A 16,799-nucleotide genomic window follows, 5' to 3' on the forward strand; every position below is an offset into this window, starting at 1 on the left:
TGGTTTGATTAAATCATTCATTTATTTATTTCAATGTATTATTGTTTGGGTTTGTGCATACTTGTATCCCTACAATCCCCATCACTATCAATACAAGTGTCATATACTGTAGTTTTGAGTACTGTACTGTACACATAAGCTTTTTTTTCCTATGTTTGCCTCCTACAAGATGTGACTGGTTGAGAAACCAGTAAGCCACCACTACAAGCTTGGCATGCTCCACAATGTAGTCAATCACTGCCTTGTGCTGCCTGTAGAGCTGTTATGTAGGTCTAGTGTTTTGTTAAAACTCCTGCTGAAAGTGCTGCAGTACAGTGTTAAGTTGAAGACTGCCCCAGTATAAGGGTCAAAACTAAAGGGAAGAATACATTTATGGGTCAGAGACTTCCCTTATCCTCCCTGAGGAGGGGAGTTTGAGTAAATACTCTGAAGGTACTGTATATGCCTGAAATTTAGAAACAGGTTCAATCCTATATTACGGCTGCCCCGTTAGTAGAATAACAATGAGTGCCCCCTTGGTTAAAGGCCAGATGTATAATGAAGGGAGAGGTTAATGTGTCTGAAGTTAACTGTGTGAAGGATCACCATTTTCTATATTTGCCAGGTGACATTTAATACACTAATGACTTATTAAAAGAAAACATCTTAGCTAATGTGGCACCACAATCCCAGTGTGCAATGGCTTTCTGTTGCTAAATTGATTCTACATAAGAGTGTGCTTGCAGGACACCACTGGTAAACAACAGTAAGTGGCGACCAGAATATACAGATACATTGAGTTCGGTTTCCCTAACAGATACTTTATACGCATGTTTAAATGTAGGTGATCGTCATGTATTTAAAAATATCAGACAAGGATAAGTATTTTCAATCATGTTTTAAACTGCCCTCATTATATCCAAATGTTTTGAATGTTTTTTTTTAACAATCTTTTCTAATCTTTTTATGTGATAAAATTGAATTATGGATCCTATAATTAACAGATAAATTATTTGTTTGTTCCTCTTTTACGTTAATTAACAGAGTAATACACAGAACATTCATTTTCCTTAAAACACAAAGTTAAATGGTTAATTTAAGGGTTTAGAGTGATAACGCTATTTATCTGTATATAAAGTGAAAGCTTCACAAATCTAATTGCAACTAATATTTCTTTACCAGGACAGACCGGACACATTCTCAGACAATTGCTTGGTTTATAAAGACGTACTCCAAAAAAAATCACAGATTTGAAAAATCAATGTTTCACAAAGTGTGGAAGAGGCCCTCCTAATTCTACTGGCACCAAGTCTTACCGGGCTATACGGAAGACCTATCTTCATAAAGCTTTCAAGCGACATTACCAGCTCTTATGCACTCCAGCACCCCCATCAGTTCCTTGTTCTCCTTTACTAGCCCGGCAGTGAAACGGCTGCTGGGCTGGAAGCAAGGAGACGAAGAGGAAAAATGGGCAGAAAAGGCAGTGGATTCACTTGTGAAAAAACTCAAGAAGAAGAAGGGGGCAATGGAAGACCTAGAGAAGGCTTTAAGTTCCCCTGGTCAGTCTAGTAAATGTGTCACGATCCCTCGTTCACTGGATGGGAGGTTGCAAGTATCACATCGCAAGGGTCTCCCTCATGTCATCTACTGCAGAGTCTGGCGGTGGCCGGATTTGCAGTCTCATCATGAGCTAAAACCACTTGAATGCTGCGAGTTCCCATTTGGATCAAAACAGAAGGATGTGTGCATAAATCCCTATCATTACCGTCGAGTGGAAACTCCAGGTAACAGGGAAACCATCAAATGCTTTTTATAAACGTTTTTTATTTTTTTAGAGTTTCATTTTGTGCATATAGTAAGTTGGTACTTAAAAACAAACTGTATCATAATTCAATGTCTCATTTTTATGAAAACTAAACACCTGTGCTGAAAACTAAGACTTAAAAGCCTATGCCTGTAGCTCTGAAGTGTGATAAACCGCTTCTAAAGTGCCCTTTCCGATCGGATTGGCTTGCTTTGCTATTCTGTAAGCCCTTCTCACGTGTCCAATCTGTGTCTAAAAGGCTTTTTTTAGAAGCCGTTTCACACCGGCTCTGCCATTCCCGTCGGTTTGTCAAAAAAGCCTCCAACTTGCATTTTTTTTATGACAAGTGCAATGCTCATAGCTATGTTATGCAAACCACTTCATGTTTTGCACGCCACCTCCAGGGTGGCGAGATTGGTATTGCAAGTTACACCCAGAGCCTGAAATATAGGTTTCACTGAGAGAGTGAAACCAATAAGTCAGACGGGGGATGGAGTTAGCACCACCTCAGGTCATTCTGCTCCTAAAGCAAGTACAACCCCGGTCCTTTTGTCTGTTAAACCGTGCGGCTTGTCACTTTTTGTCGACGCGGTTTAGAAGATGAGATTTACAGTATAGAACAGGGTTCTTTCTCACATTTCATTTCACTTCTTCTGAACGTGCCAAACTGCGCGGTTCGGCAATGGCAACTTCGTAGCTACGAAAATAGGCCCCCTAGAGAGGAATCATTTCAGCATTGTGCTGAAGCCTCACTGATGATTTCTGCCTTGACATGGCAAAAATCTCATAATCAGCTTTACTTTTATTATCTTTCATTCAAGTGCTAATGTATTAATATTTCACTATCCAACCAACCAGAAGAAGTACTTGGGAACAACATTTTCCCAACTCCACAAAAACTGTCACCATTCTCATTGTGTCGTGACACTATTACGATCAGTAATATTATTATTATCATTTATATGTAAAGCGCCAACATATTTTGTAGTGTGGTACAATTGGGGTACAGCGATATGTAATTACTACTATGTATCACTTTTACTTATTCTGCTAGCATGCAGTGCAAAGTATAATTCATAGCTGAATGTAAAACAGTTTGAGGAATGCCATTCTAAATTGTACTTTTCCGGTAACATTTGTGGAATATTGCTCCCTGTTGAGCTCTCATTTGATTAGAAGCCCCTAATATGTATCCAAAAAACACAAAGCATTGTTAAAAAATGTGGTGCTGTCAAGTTTTGCTTATGTAACCCATTCCCAAGGGAATTGAAATGTACTTTTAAATACGTTAGCTAATTTTGTGCAATAGCAGTGTTCATGTTAAAATGTGAATTTATTGTCTGCATCTTACACCTGTAACATTTTGAGCTAAGGAGAATTCTGGTCTTATGACGATACAGAAAAAGATATGGTTGTGAACCTTTGGTGTACATGACACACATCAATTGGTATATGCATTGCCTGATATGCATATATTGTAGTCAATTTTGAAAAAGGCATTTTTGTTGTCACCATAACATGCCATTTTTATGCTTTTCATAGTGACTCCTGTTTCTTATATTTATTTCTATTTTGTTAGAAGGTGTTAGAGATGTGTGTTCTGGTCCTGTTTTAGTTGGCAATTTTTTGCGCCCCTTTTTCTAACTTTTTCAAAATATCGCAGGTAGATGCAAAATCTCACTATTTTTGTCAATGTTTTCGTTAATTTTATTACAAATAAATGGGCCACATGATTTACCGATGGGACCTTACACATCAGGGTCCCGGCTAATTTTTGAGGGCAAACTTTTTTGCAAAAAAAAAATTGACATTTTCCAATCATTTGTGAAGATTTTGCACAGACGTGTGTTACAAGTACCCATGTTGGAAAAGGGAGTCATTTTTACCACGTAATATTTTTATCCTGGTTACAAAATTTAAATAATGAGGCAAAGTCTGAATTTTTGCCAGAATTTCAGTCATGTTACAACTAAATGTTTTTTTTGTATGACAAAGTTTGTCTGTGATTAGAAAAGACAATGAAAAAAAATTGAAGATGGTAATGCATTTTATTATTTGTGTATTATTTTAGTATTACCACCAGTACTAGTTCCAAGGCACAGTGAGTTTAACCCACAGCTCAGCCTGCTAGCCAAGTTCCGGAATACCTCCCTCAACAGCGAACCACTAATGCCACACAATGCCACAATTCCTGAATCTTTCCAGCAACCAACGTGCACTCCATTCTCTTCCTCATCCAACAACATCTTCCCTCAATCACCAAACACCATTGGCTACCCCGATTCTCCAAGAAGCTCTTCTGACCCAGGAAGTCCATACCAGATCACAGGTCAGAAGTTACAGTTCGATGCATTGGTCACTCGCAACTTGACATTGTTTTGAGTTATATATGTATATTATTTCTTACTATTTTAATACTTTTTAGATTATCAGTCACTAGCAGCTATGGTACCGGCAACACGTTCACTGTTTATTGCAATTTAACTTAAATGGGATAATCATCTTTACTGTTAGTCTTTAATCATGTACTGAATGCATTTTGTGCTTTCATTGGAAATCATGTCACAATGTATTTCAGAACATATTATATCCATGTCCACAGATAAGTTAATTATAGGCATATATGATAATAAAAGGCAAATAGATAATTGATATTATCTGTCTTGCATCAAAATTCTTGGTTCCCAGGTAAACATTCCCCCAGAGAACCAAAACACATGTATAACATATTATACTTCTTTGTAGTTACGTTCCAAACTCATACACAATACATTTTTTTGGATGATTTATTTGTATAACCAGCTTACCAGATGGCATGCAGATGCAAGGAGAGCAACTGCATGGATCCTTAGACATTAAGTGAAATACAGACAAGCCCAGTAACTCATCCCTGTTCACTGGAACCATATGACTTTCTCTGCCTTTCCTTTTCAGTTTGTTTTTTCCCACGGTCAGGCTTTTAGTAAGGGTGGGAATTCTCACTGGTATTTTGGGTCTAAAAATATTTGATTTTAATTTTGCTTGAACTCGATTAATTTATTTATTTATGAATTATGGAAAAATCAAACCTGCAGGAAACAATTTAGCTTTTCTTTTTTTAGTTTGGTAACTCAACAGTTTGTCCAGTTTTGAGGGGGTGGGGAGGGTTTGGCTCGAATTTTGCTCGTATTCGAAAATCTTTTTTGAAGTTCAACTTAAACTGCCGAATGAACTTTGCAGTTTGGATTTTGAACCCGTAAGCCTGCCCATCCTTTCAGATCAAAATTTGCAGTGCAAATCTTACATTTTTAAATACCAGTGACTGGCAGATTTTTAACTGGGGAGCAAATGTATCCTATTGGCCCTGATATCACATATCCAGGCACCATAAACATATAAGCACATGCACACACCTTGTACATTCACCACATATTGAATGAGGAAAGATATAATTCCTTTGTGCTGCACTAGAAAACACCCTTAACAGAGTAAGAAATATATTTTATTATTCAATTTAAGAAATGTAATGTTTGGGATAAAGAACAACGACACAGAAAAAAAGAAAAGTAAAAAACAAATGAAAATGGGGGTAGGCGTGTATGTATTAGGACGCTAACTTAAATGTGTATACCACGAGTATAGTACTGTATGTCTCTTATTTAAACTTAAATTTACAGGTGGATTTACACTTAATTGAGAGAGGAGGTGTCCCTTGGTGGAGACTTGTGTTAATTGAGCAGTTAATCTAAGCTCTGTACAGTATATCATCCCACGTTTAGTAACAGGGGTGAACCACTAGAGCTGCACAGAGAATATATTGAGTTGGCTGGTGCCTTTTATTTAGAAAATACTTTTTTTTCCAAAATAGTGGGTAGGTTCCTGATGTTAGGATCACCTCCCCCCCCCCCCCCCACTACCACCAAACAGATATATTGTTTGGTCGGTAACAGTATATTAGGCAGAGAGATGTATCACTGTGTGATCACTAGGAATACTTGGGTAGTGTGGCACAAAGATATTCCCATAGCCGTTACTCTGTATATAAATTTAGATACAAACTGTTACTTGACTCTATGTACTATTGCTTCAAGTAAGGCATAGCACATTGAGCAGTTAATCTAACCTCTGTGTATCATCCCACTTTTAGTAACAGGGGTGATACACTAGAGCTGCACAGAGAATAGATTCAGTTGGCTGATGTCTGTTGTCTAGAAAATAATTTCCCCCCCAAAATAGTGGTCTGGCTCCTGTTGCTAGGACACCCCCCACCACCAAACAGATATATTGTTGGTCTGTTTGGTTGGGTAACGTGGCTGAGAAATGTATCGCTGTGTGATCACTTAGAATCCTTAGATAGTGTGGCACCGTGATAGCCATAACTCAGTATTTAGACTGCTACTTTTACTCTGGTGTCCGGGGGCCATCGGGTGGTCCTCGTAGGTGTCTGTGGGCCTCCAGGTGGTCCCCGTGGGTGTCCGCAGGCCTCCACGTGGTCCCTGTGGGTGTCTGGGGTCTCCAGGTGGTCTCCACAGGTGTCTGGGGTCCTCGGATTCTCCCCACGGGTGTCTGCGGGTCCTCGGGTGGTCCCTGCGGGTGTCTGGGGGTCCATGGGTTGTTTCCTTGGGTGTCCGAGGGTCCGCGCTGGCCTGCGGTACCAATCCTGTGCCCAAAGGGTTTTTTTGCCAACAAAAATACACCCCCTTCCTGCCCCCCACCCCCCCTTAACACATACAGTACAGTAATGGGCAAAATTACTACTATCCAGATTTCCCATTTAAAACAAAACATTAACAAGCAGAAATAAAGTAAATAAAACTTGTACTCACCTCTGCCAGCCTGCCACAATGAAGGCCGTCCTCATCCTCATCACCGTCCATGTCCTCCGTTGCCAGAAACAATACAATAAAAAATACAATCTTATGGCCCCTAACCCCTTCATCACCTTAGCGGTTAGTAACCGCTATAGTAATTAAGGGGTTAACCCACCTTCCTCCATATCTGGATAATAGTAATTTCGCCCATTTCTGTACTGTATGTGTTAAGGGGAAGGAGGTGTATTTATTTCAAAGTATTGGGGAAACATTTTTTGGGCACAGGATTGGTACCGCAGGCCAGCGGGGACCCATGGACACCAGCGGGAGCCACCTGAGGGCCTCCAGACACCTGTGGGGACCACCCGAGGACCCCAAGACACCCGTGGGGACCACCCGGGGACCCCTGCTTTGTGAATAGCGCTTACTTTTTGCCCGATTGTACTTTTTTTTAATTACTGACAGTTTTTTGGTGATAAAAAGCCATTGTAGCGCGATACTGCACTGTTATCACTGCTTTGTGAATCGCACAGCAGGAAGTATTGCGCTATAAAGGTATATATCGCACTTATAAGCACTTATCACTACTTTGTGAATTGGACACACACACACACTGACCTGAACACACTCACTGACCTACACAGCACTCATACACATACAGACACTCACACACAATCCCTGACCTGTAGAGTACTCTCTCACACTGACCTACAAAGTACTCTCTATCACAGATACTGACCTGCACAACACTCACACACATAACTAATGATATGCACAGGACTCACTCTCACAGATACTGACCTGCACAGCACTAGCACACATAACTACTGATATACTGCCTTAAAGCAGTATTCGCATGCATGCGGCGTGCGCGCAGAAGCGGGAGGGGGCGCACATTGCGCAAGAAATCAGTTCAAACTGATTTCTTGGTGCGACAGGCCGGTCATGTGAGCAGTTCGCTCGATGAGGACGAACCTGCTCTGTGACGCCCCTAGGCATGCCCCAACGGCCCATCCACCATGGCCAGGTAAGCGACCGCTCACTGACCAGCCTCCGCATGGGCGAAGGCACCATGGCCCCAGCCTTATATGCACAGGACTCACTCTCACAGATAATGACCTGACCTGCACAGAACACACACACACACACACACACACACACACACACACACACACACACTGACCTAAACAGCACTCGCACATAAAAACACTAACCTACACAACACACACACACACACACAAACACACACACACACACACACACACTGACCTAAACATCACTCACACATAAAAACACTAACCTACACAGCACACACACACACACACACACACACACAGAACTAACACACACACAAATAGAGACACACACGCACACACACTCAACAGCGTACCTGCATAGCACTCACACACACACACTGATCTGCACAGCACAGAAACTAACTTGCTCATACCCACATAGACACTGACCTGCACAGCACTCACTCTCACAGACGCTGACCTGCACAACACTCACTCATACAGATATTGACCTGAACAATACACACACACACACACACACACACACACACACACACACACACACACACACACACACACACATATTGACCTGCACAGTACTCAGACATAGACCCTGACCTGCACAGCACTCACACACACATAACCACTGACTTGCACAGCACTCACACACACACACACACACTGACCTGCACAGCACACACACACACACACACACACACACACACACACACACTGACCTGCACAGACACTCACTAACAATGGCCTGCATAGCACTGACACACTGACCTGCACAGACACTCACTAACACTGACCTGTACAGAATCACACGCACACAAAGACTAACACACAGGCACATTAACCTAAAGTAATGTTTGTGAGCGTGACCAATAAGAGGCAGGGCTGATAAAAGGGAGGAAAAGGGTGTGTGTGGGGGGGAGAGGGGGTGGTGGGATTGAGTTGGGACAGCTTTCCTGGGTCCTTACAAAAGTAGTGGGGGGCATTACAGTGTTGCATTAAACATGCATGCCTTTTGGTGTGTAGGGATCGCATTTTAGTGCACGTGTATTCTTTATTTATTATTATTGTTACATCACTATCATCAATATAATATATCTATAAAATTATATTAAAAATCCTGTGAATGATAGTTGGGACAGAGGGGCACATTTATTAGGTGCTGGTATGGGTTATCATTATCGCACCCATCCAACCCGTTAACGCCTTCAGACTTAAATGGAAGTTAACACAAAAACGAGTGTGATAACCCATGCCAGCACTTGATAAATGTGCCCCTAAAACTCTTCACCATCATTGCAATGTGCGTGCCTAAAAATATTAATTTGAAGTCCCTAAAACTTGATAAAGATACAATGAACAGAAAATCTAAATGCTTTGTATATTCCAACCAGAAAATTTATATTAAATGTATTACATTTTTTTTTGGGGCTGCAGATACACCTCCTCCACCGTATAATGCACCAGAGATTCATGGAAACCAAAATAGACTCTCTGTGGACTCTCCCGATTGTCAATTTGTCTTATCTGCGACAAACAGAGGTAAATGTAATGATGCCACACTCCTTTATGACATTGTATATGCATATACTTCCGAAGAAAGACAGGGTTTTTTATTGCTGGTTAGAGGGGTAAATGCTTGAAAGCTATTTTTAAACAGAACTGAGAAGGAGAGAGAGAAAATATTATCTTTTTAGACTCTATGTAACTTTGCTCCAGATTTGCCTTGTTTCCACCAGCTTGGGATGTCAGGAGTGTCAGTATAAGGTGTTTTTCTTTGCACTTATATATTTTTCCTGTACACCTCAGTTAAAGTGCTTTACTAGGAGTATTGAAAAAGTTATCATATTTCTATTGTTGGTGAAGGGTGGGGGGGGGGGGGGGAGGGGGTGGTCGAACTTGTACCCATGGGCAAAAAAAATGGAAGGCTGATTTTTCATTACCCTACAATTGAAGTACAGTAGGTAAACCTGCTTGGAATTCAAGTATCAGAATGACTGGCCTAATGTCACAAGAATCTATCTGCATATGGCTCAGTCATCAAAATGATATTGTAACATATACAAGGCCTGTACTTCTACTGCAAAAAAATATGCACAGTGCTATATAAACGCTTTGTATATTCCAACCAGAAAATTGATATTAAATGTATTACATTTTTTTGGGCTGCAGATACAAAAGAAGAAAAATATTATTAAAAACTTGTATATTGTAGTTTATCTGATACATAGTCCTCTAGCTATTTAATAATATCAAGTTTAAGTAACAATGGATTTTTTGTTGTATTCTTTCTTCTCTCAGAATTTCGCCCTGTTTGCTATGAAGAACCTTTGCATTGGTGCTCTGTTGCTTACTATGAACTCAACAATCGGGTGGGCGAGACTTTCCAAACGTTGTCCCGCAGTGTACTCATTGATGGATTCACAGATCCCTCCAATAACAAGAATAGGTTCTGCTTAGGACTTCTTTCTAATGTGAACCGAAACTCTACCATAGAAAACACCCGTAGGCACATTGGAAAAGGTGAGGTGCACTTTGGTAAAGTTTAACACAGAGCTGCACTTTGGTAAAGTTTAACACAGAGCTGGACTAGAAGATCTTTTGTGTCTTCAACTACACATGTATTTAGTCATTTAATCATTTTCATTGCATTCACATCCTCTTATAACTTGTTTGTGGTGTCCTAGTCTGCAATATATTTTGGAGATGCAATGGAATACAAACTGAAGACCATGCAATATCATTAATTCCATTTGATTCTGTTTTAGAATTCAAGATATGTCTCTTAACTTTTCAAATGGGCCCCAAAATCTAATTCTGCACAGCAAGCAAACTACAACATATATCAAGGAATATATGGTTGCAAAAGGGTACAGAACACTTGATTATAGACAATGAGACTCTTTTCTTATTGAATAAGATGGTACAGATTAAATGAATCCTGTAAACCTATTCAAACGTTAAAAAAAATATTTATATTTCAGTCTCGTCTAACTTTAGAGACCAGGAGGCCTATTTATTAAACGCCAATAAGTGCATTTACGTGGGAAGACTGACCTTTTCCCCCGACTTTGCATCTTTCTATACTCATCAAGATTTTATCTTCAAACCGTGCAGCAGCTGCAGTCTATGTGCAAGATTTTGTTTCTGCTATGCAAACATGGGCTATATACAAATGAAGCAAACTTGCAAAATTACATATTCATGGGTTATTCATTAAGCGGCGACTTTGCAGGTTGCCCTTAAATCTCATCTCCCGCAGGTGAGGCTGAATTGGGCTTTTGCAAGAAGGAAAAAGAGACCGACGAATGGACAACCAATTTAGGAGAGGACCCAAACATTTATATACTTTCAAATAGACAAACCTATATTCCAGATACCTGGGAAATATGCTCATTTGAAAATGTTCAATATATTCAAATGATTTAAATTAGCTTATTTCCTAGGTATCTCGGGTGCTGTCACCGATATCTGCCTGGAGTATACAGATGGAGTATCATTTACTTGAAATTTGGGCGCAAGGAAACTGCAGCCGATTGCAGCTTCCCCACGCCCAAAAACTCAGTACACTCATTTCCCATACAGATTAACACAACGGGTACCTGCTTCTGAATGGGACTCCTGCTGCATTAACCCTACTGGAAATATTGAAGAAAATACCAGCTCAAGCAATCACATACTAGAATTTATGAAAAATATCAATATATTGAATAACTTTAAAAGCACTTCAAACTTGTGCAGTGCTCAAGCAGTAGCAAGGGTAATAGACAACCAAGTAACAACGTAATTTAAATATAGTAACAATGCAGCTTTCGAAACAATACAGTTACCAGATCACAGACTGCTCCCTGTAGAGTTGCTTATTTGTAAAACAATGTAGAGAATGCCAATACTCCAAGGAAGGCACCCGCTCTAGATTTGGGGTTGGAGGGGAGTGGGGGGGAAAGGTGAACAGCTAGGGGGTTATGCACTAAGCAGTGATAAGTGGGTTTTCTGGGTGCTATGCACAAAGCAGTGATAAGTGTTTTTAAGTGAGATAACTGCCTTTATAGCTTGATACTGCCTGCTGTAAGATTCACAAAGCAGTGATAACAGTGCAGTAACCTGCTATAATTGCTACTTAAAAGAACTTATCACTGCTTTGTGAATCTCACAGAACGCAGAATCGCGCTATAAAAGCATTTATCTCCCTTAAAAGCACTTATCACTGCTTAGTGCATAACCCCCCTAGACTTCAAACGTGATGAAAGGTAGGTTTGATTACAGGTGAAGTTAGACCTCCGATCGTCACTCCAGCTAGGCGTCTTTTTACCGATGGACACACAGGTTCCGGTTAGGGACTGCACCCGCTTCTGGTCCTCAGCGCTGAATACCATGCCTAATCTGGACAGACTCATGATTTGAACCGTAGCAGTGTAGACTTGCTTGCAACAGTATCTGCAAATTTCTAATGTCCCATAGAAAGATAGTATCAGTATTCATATATTTAGATACTATAGCAGAGGGTCCTTCATAAAGATACACTATGTCTAATAAGTATGTAGCTATAGCCTGTTACTGCTGTGCTGTGTAATTAGCAACGTATATCAGCTTATTGCCTACTAAAGTAGGAATTAGGGTCATAGCAAAAACCATATACATAAACTGTATTACGTCCCTCACAAAGAAGCACTCTGTTTGGTAAATGTACAGCTATGTACTGCTGCTGTTTAACATGTGCAGTTAGCGACTATTGTCTGCCTTCCGCCTCAGTAAAAATTGCAGACACTAGAAAATCACTTCAACCCACCCAAATATACACATAATGTGCAATTAGCGAACCCAAAAAGTAAAAGTTAACTGGTATTCAAGCCACAATGCTAGGACTCAACTGGACTGCAGCTACTCCGTGACGTCCTACTTTGCCGACGTATATTTCGCGTGTCCACCACGCTTCTTCAGGGGAAGGAATCTACCATTCTCTTCCCTTTAGTGAGTATTTATCCTCTGTGTGAACGGAGGCTCGTTGCTGCATGAACCAATATGAATAGAGTATCCAATGTTTGCCCAATCAGGTTGGGTCGTCTGAGGTGATCAATATCACGGACACCTATCTCTTTCACTGGTCGCACTTTTTCTATTGGGATAGCGTATTCTAGACCAAATATATGTATATATATTACTTATATTACAGTATTGTAACATGACTAGTTCCCCGCTAATAGCAACCGAGCATCGATACTGGTATAAATAGAACCAAAATATTAGGGGCAGTATTGAGCATAGGACCAAAACCAATGATAAAATAAAATAGGATAAGAAATACCGGACTAATGATACAGATGCAGTCAGCAGTATTAGATAACGTGCCCTGGAAACTCTGGGGCAGTCTCACAGTAAATGCCTCCACATTTCTGTGAGATTCCTAATGGCCCATCGAATTAACACAGCGGGGGGTCCCTGCAGTCCCATTCAAACTGAATGAGACTGCAGGGACCCCTGCTGTGTTAATCCGATGGGCCATTAGGAATCTCACAGAAATGTAGAGGCATTTACTGTGAGATGCCTTCGTTTTTACCCAGGTAAGGGATCGGATACTGGTGGCTGCACCTGTAGGTCTTAAAGGGAAAAAAATCATGGGGTACAGTAACCCAAGGGACAAAGGGTTATACATCTGTCTTATCAAGGTACAGACTCAAGTAGATAGTGGTGTTGTAATATATAGCTAAAAAGTACACTTATACGTAATGGACCTCCAAAATCACAAAATAGGGGTATGTAGTGTGTAGGAGTGTGTGATCCATTAATGCGATCTGCGCCGAATGGCCAATACAGATCGGAGTGTTACTTATAGTTGTATCCCTGGATCCCAAAACACAGCCCATAAAGTGAATAAATGTCTATACATAATTACACCTATGCATAAATATACACTGGCGACACACTTTATTCGAGCTCGGCTAGTCCCACGAATTCGGGTATACCCGGGTGTATTGAGGTTTGTGACTGTTTTCTGCCCGAGTGCATTGAGTTATTTTCCAAGCAGGGATTGAAGCATTTTATTCCCGCTGGCTGCAATACTGCACAGTATATATATATAAACTGCATTACAATTCATGAATTTATGCCATCTGGTAGACACGCAAATCATTGCAGCCTATTAAATCCTAATCATTATCATTTAACAGATCAGCCGCCCATCAGCCAGGCATGAACCCAGGCTGGGAAGGCAAATGCAACGGGGCTTGTCAGAGGTTAGGAGTGGCGCATTCCAGGTATCTGCCAGGTACATACCGGGTATTTGCTCGAATAAAGTGTGTCGGTGCAGTATATATGTACACGTATATAACAAGGTCCATTCGGTTACTGCCCTTGTTAGTATAGGGCAGACGTGTCTGATACCTTGATAATCACAAAAAATATGTAACTATAGATTCCTAGAGGTATGAAGAATAGAGAAATCCCTCGTTTAGACCAAAGGGTGACTGGGTCTGTAGTTGGAAAATCCAGCGACTTTCTAGCTGGAGCAGTTTTTTGTCCCAATTGCCACCCCACGGGTTACGTGGGACATATTCAATCGCGACGAAGTGCATCACATTTTTATTTCCTTGATGGAATTCAGTAACGTGTCTTGCTACAGGTGTGTTAACAACATTCCTAACGTTCCCTATGTGTTCTAGCACTCGCGTCTTTAATTGTCTGAGTGTTTTACACGTACATTTTTCTGCCATCGCAGACCATGAGGTAAATATTAAGCTATTTTTAAGTCTATTGACTAGATGATAAAGCACACAATTAAATATCTTTATCCTCTTTTTTTTTTTGCCCAGGAGTTCATCTATATTATGTTGGCGGAGAAGTTTATGCAGAGTGTGTGAGCGACAGCAGCATTTTTGTACAGAGTCGTAACTGCAATTACCAGCATGGCTTCCACCCGGCAACTGTCTGTAAGATACCCAGTGGCTGCAGCCTCAAGATATTTAATAACCAACTATTTGCCCAGCTTCTTTCTCAGTCGGTTAACCAAGGTTTCGAGGTGGTGTATGAGCTGACCAAAATGTGCACAATTCGAATGAGTTTTGTTAAAGTAAGTGTCTTTATAAAAGGCCTATTCTTCATAAGTATCTCTTTAAGTTAACTTATAATTAAAAACAGTTGTGTATTTATTTTCTTTTATTTGACTCGAGCACCGTGGGATCTTAAATCAGAATGTTGAAATGGATCAATTTCACTAGCTATGAATTCATTAGTAGGTTGCTCATAATTGCCAATGGAATTAAACATGGAACACATTTTTAGTAAGCAACGTAAAGATAAACACTTTTTATTACGTGTTCATATACATAAACTTTTAGAGTTCTTTAATTTTCTTATTACATTGCAAATGACACAAAGTCTACAGCAGAATTTATGGGTAATGTTTGTCGCTTTGATGTAATAATATTACCTTTTTGTTGTTGTAGTTGGTTACATGATCAGAAAAAAAAACAGTTAACCTTTTTTATTAAATTATTAGGGGTTCCTTTAAAAAACTGTCAATTGTGTTTGAGTGTATGATATGTTCTTGCAGCTATGAATACCTAATAGAACTGAACCATTTACCCATAAATAGCTTAAGCACTATTTGTTGCTACAGATTAGAATTAATGTTGTAAATCAAAATAAGTCAGAATGTGTTTATGTATATTGTTATAGTGCCAACCGTGTATGAAGCATTTTCAAAATATGACACTAGAAAATACAAACATAAATGTGAACATGAGGAATAAGGATAGCTTGCCCTAAATTTATAGTGTAATGAGATTATTTTATATGCACCAAAGTGGCCAATTGGGCCATTTTCTGACAAAATTTCCCATTGCAGTCAATGCCCTTATACTTTAACCTGTGATAGCTATTGCACAGAAAGTAGATGGGGCTTCCTATGCCAAGCAGTTTATAGAATAAGGATCTAAGTACAGATGTAGCTAACAAACATACAGAGACCGGAAGACAAGATGAGAGTGCAGTGGTTTGCTGTGTTTGGCCAGAAGGCAACCTTTGTATTCTAAACTGCAATATCTATGATTTTAGGGCTGGGGAGCAGAGTATCATCGGCAGGATGTAACAAGTACGCCTTGCTGGATCGAGATCCATCTACATGGGCCCCTTCAATGGCTGGACAAGGTTTTGACTCAGATGGGCTCACCGCATAACCCAATCTCTTCTGTATCTTAATCGGCGTCACCAGGGTGCTATTGCAGGCAGTGGCTTAAAGAGTATCAATTTTTCATTCAAGACTTATTTGTATTGTAAATACATATATTTCAGTATGTGTAATGTGGCTTCTAGGTAATATGATGAAAACATAATGCTGTAAAGTTCATGTTGTATGTTTTTGATATATTATACATACTATTTCTATTGAGAGAGCACCTCACAAATATTGTTTTCAGGGGTTGTATAAATGTTCTTAAAAGGGCAGAATATAGCTTCACTTTTCTAAGAATTATTGGCGCTCTGATAGAGATGAAAAATATTCAGACTCATTGCACTTAAACACGGTACATGACCTACGCTTTTTATGTTAATTTGATATATTCTTTATCTTTCTTTGTCTTCTCTGATGACTCCACACAATTAGCCACTTATCAATCTAATTCTTGACCTTTCAAAATAGTTTTTTTTTTAAATTTATGTATTGTATATTGCAGTGGATAAAAACCGTCATTTAATAATATTTTGGGAACATTGCTGCTTTTGACATGAAAGAATGAGCCAGAGGGGCCTATATTACAACCACTACAGCTCTATCTCGTTAGAGAGTGAAAGTATGGCTAAACGGCCAAATCTAGAGGAAGTATCAACTCACTTGGGCAGGGCACTGTTGCTCAAAGTTACTATGCGGTGCTAAGCTTTAGCACACTTGACTATGTCCTGAATTTATATCACTTGAACTTTCAAGTCCCATGGGATTTTAGGTGCGCAAAAGCTCTGCATCATTTAGCACGTGTATCTCCTTTGTCCAGGACCCCAAAACCATACGTTGTAAACTTTTTGGTACAAACCAGAGATGACATCTAAAGCCATATATCTGGGCAGACACAGCACTTTATATGGTTCTGTGCCTTTAGTATCAAAATGAGATTGTGAACTCTTTGGGATAAAAATAATATCTATGCTCTTTTTCCATGTCTGTTGTTGTATGCACTGTATAAATAAAATAAATGAATTAAA

At 39.8% G+C, this 16,799-nt stretch overlaps 1 protein-coding gene across 1 annotated transcript in view; it reads left to right on the top strand.

Annotated features, from left to right (window-relative positions):
* Positions 1 to 16,799, top strand: part of SMAD9 (SMAD family member 9) — a 48,716-nt gene extending 31,917 nt beyond the window's left edge. The window contains exons 2-7 of the mRNA XM_075592088.1: positions 1,162 to 1,763; positions 3,855 to 4,112; positions 9,042 to 9,146; positions 9,906 to 10,127; positions 14,414 to 14,670; positions 15,657 to 16,799. Coding sequence (XP_075448203.1) covers positions 1,352 to 1,763; positions 3,855 to 4,112; positions 9,042 to 9,146; positions 9,906 to 10,127; positions 14,414 to 14,670; positions 15,657 to 15,800 — 1,398 coding nt within the window. The 5' untranslated portion in view covers positions 1,162 to 1,351 and the 3' untranslated portion in view covers positions 15,801 to 16,799. The remainder of the gene's footprint in view (positions 1 to 1,161; positions 1,764 to 3,854; positions 4,113 to 9,041; positions 9,147 to 9,905; positions 10,128 to 14,413; positions 14,671 to 15,656) is intronic.

Source organism: Ascaphus truei, chromosome 3 (assembly GCF_040206685.1).
Source record: "Ascaphus truei isolate aAscTru1 chromosome 3, aAscTru1.hap1, whole genome shotgun sequence".
Classification (NCBI taxonomy): Eukaryota; Metazoa; Chordata; class Amphibia; order Anura; family Ascaphidae; genus Ascaphus; species Ascaphus truei.